The 12339-nt window shown below is 41.0% G+C and overlaps 1 protein-coding gene across 1 annotated transcript in view; it reads left to right on the forward strand.

Annotated features, from left to right (window-relative positions):
- The first annotated feature begins 5746 nt into the window (after positions 1–5746).
- The window catches only part of LOC104395203 (cytochrome P450 2K4-like), a 7045-nt gene continuing 452 nt past the window's right edge, over positions 5747–12339 (forward strand). The window contains exons 1-8 of the mRNA XM_010004888.1: positions 5747–5932; positions 7046–7208; positions 8432–8581; positions 9246–9406; positions 10061–10234; positions 11314–11455; positions 11627–11811; positions 12037–12178. Coding sequence (XP_010003190.1) covers positions 5747–5932; positions 7046–7208; positions 8432–8581; positions 9246–9406; positions 10061–10234; positions 11314–11455; positions 11627–11811; positions 12037–12178 — 1303 coding nt within the window. The remainder of the gene's footprint in view (positions 5933–7045; positions 7209–8431; positions 8582–9245; positions 9407–10060; positions 10235–11313; positions 11456–11626; positions 11812–12036; positions 12179–12339) is intronic.

Raw genomic sequence — 12339 nt, forward strand, 5'->3', positions numbered from 1 at the left:
ATCCCAGATTCACTTTTCAAGAGAGCATATTTTGCTATTTTTGGATGGGGGGAAAATGTGTTGTCTTTTGAAGGCTGGTTATGACAGGAAGCAAAATGTTGAAATCATTTTCATGACAAAGCACAGAACATGAGTAACAAGAGTCTTCATTAATATGTTTACTGAAAGGGAGAAGAAAGTGAATTGGTGATAAATTTCATTATTGGTATAGATCTCTTTAGACTGTTTCAAGGACACAATAAAGGAATTGAATAGGAACTATGAAAAATACCTCCAACAGTAATAAGTGGACAGTAGCACTGTTCATGTCCATAGAAATAAACTGAACAAAATGGTAGCTCAAAGAAAAAGCATTGGTGGTTAGGAACTGATTGGAAAGAAACTATGTTCAACCTACAGAAGACCCAGCAGAGAACTTCTGTGTGATGAGTTGCTACCTTTGAAGTCATTGCTTCCTAAAACAAGAGAAAGCAGAAAGAAGAAAATTGAAGGTAAATTAAGGAAATTACTTCCACCTGAGAAATTGTGATAATGGCTTCTCAATTAAAAGAGACAAAAATTGAGGTATCTGAAGGAACTCTATGAGATGACAGTAGCTGGGAGCAGAGTCACACATCTATGACCACCTACATGGGGAAATCCATTGAGAGGCAATGGATGGGAGATCAAAAAGATCACAGTGCCTCTAGGCATTATTCAGACACAGAAAGCTACCACTGATGTCTCAGAAGGACAAGCTACAGTGAATGGACTTTCAAGATTTTTTTATGTTAACATCCTATTTTACGTCTTATCAGATTCAGAGGAAAATGCCTTTCATATAAAACAGATAAATCAGATATTATCAAATCTGCTGATGTATATTTCCTTGAAAAACTTTAGAAACTTACTAGGCAGGCCTGTCCCATATGTTATACCAGCTGCACACTGCTATTTATTTCAGATTTCAGTCTATGAATGAAAATAAATTTGTTGTAACACACTTTAGTTCAGATATGCTCTTTTGCAGACTCTTTTCTACCTTGTTGTCTGGAAGACAGATTTTATCCTTTTCAAGCTTGCACACAATCTTTTTTGTAAAAACTGAGAAGGCATTTAACAATGTAAATATTGTGTATGTAAAGTTTTTAGAAGTATTTTGTGCATAATTTGCAAACACAAGGTATTGAATATTTGAAAAATATTCCATGTGTAGATAGGCTGTAAAAACCTCAATACATGATCCTACTTGGGGATTAAGAGGGTCTTTCATTCACCTACAGCTATGAGGTATTTTCACTGATTGTAAGTGTTGACCTCAAAGGAATATCTGAGTGAAAAAATGCCACTCACTATGAGTAAATCTTTCAGACTAATGCCCTCAATAGTTAGCTTTAGTTCAGTAAAAAAACCCAAAACAAAACCAAAACAAACAAACAAACACAACAACAACAACAAAAAGAGGGAAAAATAAACTGCAGCTTTGTTCTGCAGTTCCCCATATAGCGTTTCTGTAGTAACCCAGACCCTCATCCACTAAGCACTCATTACTGTCCTCTGCCTTTTTTCAAAAGATTACTCACCAGTGAAATCAGTCCTTCAGGTCACCCATCCTTTAAAAGATATTTTCTGTGTCCAGTCCTACTCAGAAAACATATCTGTAAAGATCAGACTGACAGAAGCCACTGGGACTGGTATTTTTCTAAGTGCAAACTCCAGATGTAATGTTTCTATTGCAATGTATCTCTTTTATTTTCCTTTTTTTATTTTCAAGATATTAAATAGATAGCTTAAATTTCAATGAAATTAAACAAAGGTGTTGAATTTAAAGAAATAAAAACTTTCATCTTAGTATTATTTCATCTTATTAGCAATTATTTTCTTTGAAGTAACCAAAGGTCAAGCTTATTGACATTTGGCCATTTTCCAAAACACTAGTGGGTGATTTGAAGACTGTCTTACAGGTATTCAGGACTACCTCTTTAAGAGCAATAGCTTTGTATTTCCTTACTGAAAGGAAGATGTATTTTAAAGCCTTTTTCCCACTTCACAAATCAACTGTGTCCAGCATCGTCTTCAAAGATGCCAAAGTGTTTACTATTATAAGTGATTGTAGCAGGGTGCTTTGCCTTAGTGTGCCTGCCTCAGTTTCCCTTTGAGATTCAATTCCCCTCTGTCTCTAAGTTTCATTGCCCCTGGCATGTAGTTGGAGGGTTCCCATGCAAAAGGAAAGTGTATAGTAAAATCTGAACCGGTAACAACTTGGAAAGTACAAACAGAGGTCAAGTTGATGTCAGTAATGCCAGCTGCTCTCTTGTGCTAAAGAACACAGAGCTCAACTTAGCCAGAGATATTTCAAATGGAGACAAAACAAGAATGGGGTAGTTAAACACAAGAGTTTGCTTGGTGAAAAAAAAGGCTCTCTTGGGTTTTTCTCTGTTTTCCTTTTGCTCTCCAAAAGTGGATTTTTGATGTATGACTCAGTAGTTCAATGACAGCAGCCAAACACCTCATTCTATAAAAGCCTGATCCCATCTTTGACTGGAGAGACTCCTGTACACTTTCTCTAAAAGGTGTGCTTAACCTACTCCCTCCAGTGGGGACACCTGCTCAAGTGGTTACTCCTCCAGAGGTTGAGAGAAAGGGATACCCTGCTAAACCCAGAGGGAGGATAAGAAATATCAGATGCCTTTATATGAATTCTTATTCATGTCTTCATTAGCTAGTTTTAAATATCAAAGAAAGCTTTAACTTTAAACCTTTGGAACTCTAAAACTTTAGGATCTTTTTAAGCATAAAAATATTGCAATCAATGTCTTACCACATTACTTTAAGGTATTATTTTAATGATTGCTGTAGACCTACTGTAAGACCTAATGATAAGTTGCTAGTACTCAAACAATTAGCCTTTGTATAACAGTTATCCAGTTGCTTGTTTGCTTGGGTATTCTGTTGTTAAGGTGCCTTATTGTTTTGTTGCCCTGATACCCTAACCTTTGGGTAATCCAAGTTGTGTCTTTTAGTTGATTTTTTAAGATATTTCATTATTTACAGTGAATCTTGGTTTTGTGCATATACATTTTGTCTGCTAGCTTGCCCCGTACAGGACAGTGACAGCTCATGTGACCAAATCCCCCCGTTTTCCCATAGATTGGGTCAATGACCCACATGTATGCATCCATGTTGGGTATTTTTTTCTTGAGTTCATGTTAGGTGAGAATGGGGACAGTGGAAAGAATGGCTCTTGAACTGCCAAGCCTTGCTGATTGAGATGACTAAGCACCACAAGAATTTTCTCCCGTTTCTAAAAGAACCTGGCCAGGTCCTCCTCATACATCACATAAAACACCATGAAGCAGCAAAATATTTAACTATCATAAACTTAAAAAAACACTTTAGAAACAAGTCTTCTGGCTCAAGATGTGTCTAGAGAGATTGCCTGTCAGATCTTGAAGAAGGCTCTAATATTGGCCCAAAGCAGAATCTTGAATCTCCACTTCAAAATAGGGCCAAGGGGAAATGTTCCCAAGCAGAGAAGAAATACTCACAGCCTGCCACTCATGTCTGTGACAATCTCACTCTACTCGGCGTGCTCACTACCTGCCAGCTCTGCAGCAACCAGAGACCTCACTGGAGGGGACCAGCAGGACTGAGAAGGCAAGGGCAATGAGGTGAGAGGGCTTGCCTTCTTCCACTGCATTTCAAGACACACCCCTAGTTCGCACAGTGTCCTTCAAATAACCCAGAGAGTCTTCTACAAGCTGGTAAGTGCTGTGCTTGTTCCGAATCCCTGCGCAGAACTAACTCTGGGCCCATCTCTTGGGGAACAACTCAATTGCTGCTTCCTTTCATATCTCAAGAGTCAGTATCTGATTCATTCTTTGTTAATGATTAAATTTTAGATATGTGTGGAAACAATTACATTCTCAGTGGCTTTTTACCTCCATTGGGGAGGTGGCATAGAAACACATCAACCAGAACACAGCTGGACATAGGCCCTGGACTTTTTCCAGGACACTTTCCAGGTAGGTGAAATGTCCTGGTCTTTCCTCCAGAGACCCCAGGGACAACAGCAGACTCAAGGCAAGCCAGTACAAGGGCAGGTTTGCTCTAACTCATCTTCCAGGCTCCCAACCAGGTGTCCGTGCTCTTTTTCTCCAGGCCTCCTTACCTCCATCCCCTGGGGGGTTGACTCTTTTGACTTCGCTCATGTCTCTGCAGGGTTTCTGACAATTAAAGAGTCAAAAGACAAGGGAGTCAGCCTGGGCACCTCACAGAGCTTTCACATTCTGGTTTCGAGGTCATGTACAGTTTAGTTCTCTATACTCCTACTAGAAAGCTCTTCCAAATACTGTTCTGAAGGCTGCTGGTCATCTCCTCTCATCAGTCTCAATGAAAGCCCTGGGTGTTTTCTTCTCCATTGGTTTGAAGAATTATAGAAGCATAGAATTGTTCTGCTTGGAAAAGACCTTCAAGATCAACAAGTCCATCCACTAACCTAACTCTCCCAAGTCCACTGCTAAGCTATCTCCCTAAGCACCAATGATTCAACCACCTCCCTGGGCAGCCTGTTGCAATTTTTTATAACCCTTTGAGTGAAAAAGTTTCTTTGAATATTCAATTTAAACTTCCCCTGGACCCCCTCTTCTTGTAATGTCTCCTTCTCTGCTGCTCATTCTCTTAGACTCTGAGACACGTGGGTCAGACTGTACCTCAGTCCTCTTTCCTCAGCCAACAGAGGCTCTCTTTTTTAACAATTTTCCCTTCAGCTTTTTCTCCCCATTCAAAGATAATCATACAAGCTCTTCTCTCCACCAGTCTTCCTGAAATAGTTACATCTGGATGTCAAAGGCACTTGTCACAGCTGAGATACAGCTGTGGTACTCTACATATACTCTACAATTGGCTCTACGTTGTCATGCCTGAGCAGCAGTATTGGACCAGATGACCAGAGCTCCCTTCCAGCCTCAACCATTATGTGAAAATCAGCAGCAGGAACAAGCATAGATTATGTAACCAGTTTCAGCTTCTGATTTTGGAAAAGAAGATGTCCTTTGCCCTCTATTAGCTTTAAAGGAAGCTGAGGTGATCAGATCAATATAGATCTCTCTATTTGGCCAGATCGGTCTGACCCTACATTTCAGCTAGAACAAAGATGTGTGTGCCATGACAAATTATTCAGAGTTCAGAAAAGCTTGGTACTGAGTCCTTCCTCTTGAGTGCTTCTGATCCATGCACCTTTCCACTATGGGATCCACAGCACATCAAGGCCATAAATCCACATTCAGGCTACTAAAGAAGAATCTTCACAACTGTTTCAGATCCCCAGCCAGCTGAGCTTCTGCTCTTGTCAAGATCTGGCATCCCCAACATTTTCCATAAAGAGAGAAGGGAAAGCCAGAGAAACCAGTGGAAACTTCTCCTTCTTCTCCCAACTTCTGCCAGTCTCAAAGGTCAAGAAAGTTGTTTCTAAATTGTACTTGTGCCCAACAGACATCTCTGCCAATGCACAGGACTAGTTTAGGCATCACCTGTTAAATATTCACTAGCACAGGATAAAGTGAGTGCACACAGCAGCGAGGGGGCCTAACAGGGATTCTCCAAGGATAAAATCTCAGATGGGCATTTCTGTCACTTCTTATAGGTGAAACTCATACCTCTGCATGTGTAGAAGTGCCATTAATGCTTGAAAATCTTAACTTCTGACAGGAGATTGTGCTCCTTGACTGAATTTTCACTTTCTTGGCTAAACCTTTGCTGAAAGACAATGGATTGGGTCAGTCTTGTTCCTGTAGGGTTACTGTTTATACTCATTCTGCTAGTGATTCTTAAAGGACAACATGCCTGGAAGAGTCACCCAAGAATAAACTTCCCCCCAGGACCCAGGCCATTACCCATCATTGGAAATCTGCACATCATGGATCTGAAGAGACCTCACCTGACAATGCTAGAGGTAACTTCTCTTGTTTCTTTTTCTTGGAGCTCTGTGTCCAGAGTAGTCACTGACCCCAAAAAGGGATACAAACTTCTCTCTGGAGGTGGAGATGCAAATGAAACAGAATTTATTCTCTGCAGTAACTGCTCTTCTTATCATATGGTCTTGCATGAGTTCAGGGGATCTGACTTCTATATATGTCTTTAAGAGAGTTGACCTGTTTCTGTGGAACAAAATAAATATTGGGCTTCTACAGACAAGAGTATCTAGAAGAGAGAGACCCTGAATTCTTACTTCCTACAGGAACTTCTACCAGGTGATCCTAAAACAGGTAGGGAGGAGACCAGACCTTTCTGGAGGCTGTTTGGTGGACTCAGGGAGCTGGCAGAAAACAGCTTCTTCATCCTCTCCTTTCATGCTCACCATGGAGGAGAAACTTTCCTGGTTTCCCAGAGCAACATAGGGTACAAATAAACTCCGCTTGTTCCTTCATACCTAGTGGTACTAAACTCCAGGACTTGAGGGAAGATGGTGTGTAATAGTCAAATAGTGTATGACTTTTAGGGTACTCTCCCTGCACTACGTGTCAAAGCCATGAACAGCAAGCTTAAGAGTTTTAGACAGTTCCTGTACCCTGATGTACCATCACCTGTTGGAAATGGAGACCAGCTTTCAAGAAGTTTTTCCTCGTATTTAAATGGAACTTCCTATGTTCCAACTTGTACTCGTTGCCCCTTGTTCTGATACTGGGAACTACTGAGAAGAGCCTGTCTCCATCTTCCTTGCACCCACCCTTTAGATACTTATATATATTGATAAGGTCTCCTCTCAGCCTTCTCATCTCCAGGCTAAAGAGTCCCAGCTCTTTCAGCCTTTCCTCATAAGAGAGATGCTCCAATCCCCCTATCATATTCATCACCCTCCTCTGGACTCTCTCCAGTAGCTACCTCTCTCTCTTGAACTGTGGAGCCCAGAACTGGATGCAGTATTTGTATAAAATTTCTCCACGTTTTGGGCAGTGAATGAAAAACCAATGCCATGTAGGAAAGAGAACATTAAACCTGCTGAAGAACAAGAATTTTGAGCTTGCTGAAAATAATATTCTTTTATTGTACTCTTTCATCCTATTAGCTGTCCAAAATATATGGCCCAGTCTTCAGCATTCAGATGGGACCAAGAAAAACGGTGGTGCTATCAGGATATGAAACAGTGAAGGAAGCTCTGGTGAATCAGGCAGATGCATTTGCAGGGAGACCCAAAATACCAGTCATTGAAGAATCAGCCAAAGGAAAAGGTGAGGGTGCCATTCTGTTCCCTGTACATCTACCTTCTACAAAGAAGCATGAAACTTTCTCCATGAGAGGAGAATGCAGAACCTCTCACTTTATTTTGCTAAGCATGTGAGGCAATGGAAGAAGGGGGAAACTGATATACATTGGGGATAAGTAGAGATTACATTCTTAATTTACATATTTAAAGATCTGAATCTGCAACTGAGTCTTCCTTTATAGGTGACATGTTGAGGAGCTGACATGGGGTTATCTTCTGATCTCTTCACAAAGGCCACCCATGCAGCTGCCCAGCTACCAAAATCTTGCCACTTGAACCCAATACAAACTGGAAAATAACTGTCTGTTACATCAGCAGTACTATCTCCAAATACTCCTTGTGAGATCCTTTTTATGGAATGCTTGTTTCAATCTTATTTCAGTGCTTATTTTCCAGCTCAATTTACCTTTGGGAATAAATCTCGTTCTAAGAGACAATAAACAATAATCCAAGCCTTTAGTTTACTTCTCACTCACTCTGGCTCTGAGTTGTACTGGTGCAGGTTTCATCATCTGCAGATGTTGGAACCTGAACCAGATTGTTCAGTTTCCATAAATATTGATAGGATACATGGAAGTAGGGGCATGAGAGATTGTCTTCTTCTGACAGGAGTGCAAGGATGAGCACATTAGCATCTTGCGATTGGCCTGTATGTTGTGAAATACACGCTTATCTGCAAATGTTTTCTTTCCTTGTTAGGAACAGCTTCTGGAACAAGACTCTAATCAAAAATAAAAGCTCATGATAGGTGCAAGGAGAGTAAATAGAGACACAATTTGACTGAAACTTTTCTGCAGATGCCATCGAGAATTCTTTGCAGCTTTTCTAGTGTGTTCAGGGGTGGGGTTACCCTGGAAAAATGGGAATATTTTTCCAAAGATATGTCCATATTTGAAGTTTCCTTTACTTTCTAAAGTTCAGAAAAGAAAACAGGTGCTCTTGACAGAGGTTGCATTGCACCTAGGGGAAACACCTAATGTCAATGAGTAGATCAGACACCTCATGAACTTGGAGTGGTAGTTACTTCCCTCAGGGCTTTCTCCTGACATGTCTTTCTTGTCTTATTTCATTCTCTGCCTTGAGAGCCTGACCAGTTTCCTGCAAGCACCCATCTTTACTTAGATTCAGAGTAGAGGAGGAATATTTGCGCATATGATGAAATTTCTATTTCTGTGTTTTCCACTTCAGGAGTTATATTTTCTGATGGAGAAAACTGGAAAGTGATGCGAAGATTTACTCTTACAACCTTACGAGATTTTGGAATGGGCAAAAAGGCCATAGAGGATCGTGTTGTTGAAGAGTACAAATGCCTGGCAGACACTATTGAGTCACATAAAGGTGAGGGGATAGTTATCTTCACGACACTCTGATCTTCCTCAAACCTCCTACAAATATGCAAATGGCCAAGGAAAAAGAACCTCTGAACTCTTTTAGAGTTCTACTTTTCTCCAAAATCCATGCTCTCAGGAGTTTACACGAGCTGTCTGTTCTCCTACCTGGTAATTGCCTGGCATGCAAATGAAAAACATTCACTGAAAGACAGAAAGCCAAACATGAGTCAGACATCAAGTAGTACACTTAAGAGTAATTTCTTCCTCCATATGCAGCTCCTTTGACTGATACAGAGGCATGGGGAGAGCAGAAGGCTGGTGCGAAGCCTTGCATACCTACACTGTACAGTATATATGCTATATACTACGTATACTGCATATTAGGAAACATTAAGATTACATATGCCAAGCAGGGCAGCTTGAGGAAGGGCTAAAAAGATACAGAGACCTAGTACTCTTGGAGAAGATGTAGAGGGCAACAAAAGACTTGTATTCAGTACCTGGTCTGTCAAAGAACCATTAGGGACGGTCAAACTCTGAAATGGTGGTGCCTTTCCTCCTTCCATCTCTGTGCCTATCAAGTCCCAGACTTCACTGAGCCTCTGCACACTACTTTAATTAATTAGAGTAACTATTAACTTTTTTGTCTGCACTACCTTTTCCCATACCAGGGAAGCCTCTTGAGATGACTCTGATGATGAATGCTGCTGTTGCTAACATCATTGTATCCATATTGCTGGGAAAGCGGTATGATTATGAAGACCCCATGTTCAAAAGGCTCCTGTTACTGGTGAATGAAAATGTCAGGCTTTTTGGAAGTCCATCAGTTTCGGTAATTCCTACTGTTTGAATATTGCTCTGCAAAAACAGTTACAGAGAGCAATGGTACACCTCTTCAACTCCAATAATTGCCATGTCTGTACATGATAAACGCACTCAGAAAGGGCAGGAAGTGCACTTCTAATGGTATTTATGGGTTCCTCTTGGCAGCATAGCCTAGAAAATTGTGAGTTCCTCCTTTCATGAGGAATTGAGCAATGTATAATATGATACAAAGATTGTGCCCTCTAGCAGTAGAATTCAGTCATTAATCTCCATCTCCCTTTACAAACAACAAGACCAAAAACAGAGTGGGCATGACTGTACCTGTGCCTTAAACTTGATGCTCCCAATTCCACTCAGTGTGGAGAGGGAAGGATGAATTCCCTAAGAGTGAAGGGATAGGAAATAGTGTCTAGGACATATGCACAAACATAGGATTTCTAGGCCAACATCAATTAGTGTGATTATTCTCAGTGTAACAGAGAATAAATTTTAACTATTTTACACACTTGGCCAGGGAAGAAGGAGGACAAAGGGACATATTGCACCATGAGAATATGGCTACACACAATTTTCTGTAAGGGCTTTTCTTTATTTACACTATTGAACTGTGGTACATTTACTTAGTTACTTTTTTCTTTCTCACCATCTCTACATTTTGAAGATGTACAACATGTTCCCAGCCCTTGGATTTCTTCTGAAGGACCACAAAAATTTTCTTCAGAATGTAAAAGAACTCAATGCTTTTATCCAGGTTACTTTCATAGAACATCTCAAAAACCTGGACAGAAATGACCAGAGGAGCTTCATTGACACTTTTCTTGTGAGACAACAAGAGGTAATTGAATCCCAGCAGCTTGCTCAAATTTCTTCATTCACCTTTCAGTGCTTGATAGATAAACAAATGTTCTTCAACAGAGATTGAGCATGTGCAAAAGTCCTACTAATACCTGTGGTCAGGCTAAAAGACTGTGCAGTCATGTCAGCTAGGAGAGAAATTAATCACAGACAAACATCTTGTATGTGTTCCAAGCAATTTATCAGGAAAATATAAAACACTATTTCAGCAAGCGAGGTATGAGAAACCTCTTTTTTTCCTGTAGTTTAAAATGCCTTTCTGTATCTCAGCAACTCTGACCCATTGTTTTAAAACTCACCTTCCCCTTCCTAGAGACCTACCCAGGGAAAGCTCTAGGCCTGGGACTCCTTGGTACTTATTTCTTGGTTTCAGTTGTCAGCTCACACAAGATTGCACTTACCTGCTTCAACAAAACTCTAGTTTTACAATTCTTGTGAAATGTGGCAGTGTTTGCACCCAACCCCCACCTCTGTGCTGGTATGAATTCATGGGGCTTCAGTCCAAGTTTGCTATGGTGTAAGCAAAGGTTGGCCTCTGGGTTACAGGGGAACATGAACTGCCATTCTAGGCTTTTTTGATGCTAGTGGCAGTTAAAGGCAATATTTTCATACACTAAGTCCCCAGTACCTCTTGAGGTCATGTCAAAACCCAGCTACAACAGAAAATCTATTCTTCTTCCCAACAAATCTCATTCTGCAAGATGCTCCAGTCCATGACCCATGGGCAGAAAAGTGCTGAAGTGCACGACTGAATCACATGGGTGGCCTCAGTGACTGCCCACTCTTTTCCAAAACATTCCTGTCATCACTGACATTACTCAGCTGAAGACCCCTGTTGATTTGAGTGTGTGTTCTTGTGGGCAGCACATGCAATCCAAGCACTCTATCTCAAGATTTGATTTAAAACAAGTTTCTCAAGGCATCCCATAAAATCTTTCTTATCCTTTACACTCAAAACCTCCTTGAGGGTTTCATACGAGAGTTTTTCCCTGTTCTCCAATGAAAAAAGTGCCTCACAATCTTGAATCAACTGATATTTTTATTGTTTTATATCTCCAGGAGAATGGAAAAGCCAGTGGATATTTCCATAATGAAAATTTAACTGAGGTTGTGAGAAACTTGTTTGCAGCTGGCATGGAGACCACGTCTACTACTTTGCGCTGGGGAATTCTACTCATGATGAAATATCCTGAAATTCAGAGTAAGTGGAAACTGGACAATCAGTGTCTTCCTTCTCATCAGGTCACCTCAAATATGATTTCACACTGAATAGGACTGGACAAAAAGTGCATCTTCCACATCCCCCTATTTCTAGCAGGAAAAAGAGACATTTAAGCAATCTCTCTATATGCAATTCCTGTTCCTTTCACAGAAAAAGTCCAAGAAGAGATAGAGCAAGTGATAGGGTCAACCCCCCCCCGAATAGAGCATCGAACTCAGATGCCATATACAGATGCTGTCATCCATGAAATTCAAAGGTTTGCCAATATCCTGCCATTGAGCTTGCCTCATGAAACTACTGAAGATGTCACCCTTAAAGGCTGTTTCATTCCCAAGGTGAGATGTCTTTAGCACTCTTTTCCTTACGTCTGTCTCCAGTGTGATACATCTCCCTTTCAAGTCCTGCTCACATCCAGGGATGCTCATTCACACTGGGTTTATCACAGCTACTTTGGCAAGAGTTCCCCTGTTGAAGTTGGGGTTTTGAGCTCCAACATTCACAATCACTCTGAGGGTCACACACCATCCTCAATGCAATGACTGCTCTGCCTTGACTTGCAGGGAACCTACATCATCCCCTTACTGGCCTCTGTCCTCCAAGACAAATCATGGTGGGAGAAACCAGACATCTTCTACCCTGAGCATTTCCTTGACTCAGAGGGCAAGTTCATAAAGAAAGATGCTTTTATTCCATTTTCAGCAGGTAATTTTCATTCTGGTTTTAGGGCTCTGAGGGGAACTGGACATCTAAGTTTCTTTCCCATTGGAGATGACCTCTCAGACTCTTCCCAGAACTCAACTCTCCTCTCCTCTCCTCTCCTCTCCTCTCCTCTCCTCTCCTCTCCCCTCCCCTCCCCCCCCTTC

The sequence above is a fragment of the Chaetura pelagica genome, unplaced genomic scaffold, assembly GCF_000747805.2.
Source record: "Chaetura pelagica isolate M959 unplaced genomic scaffold, ChaPel_1.0 scaffold99, whole genome shotgun sequence".
In the NCBI taxonomy this organism is placed as follows: Eukaryota; Metazoa; Chordata; class Aves; order Apodiformes; family Apodidae; genus Chaetura; species Chaetura pelagica.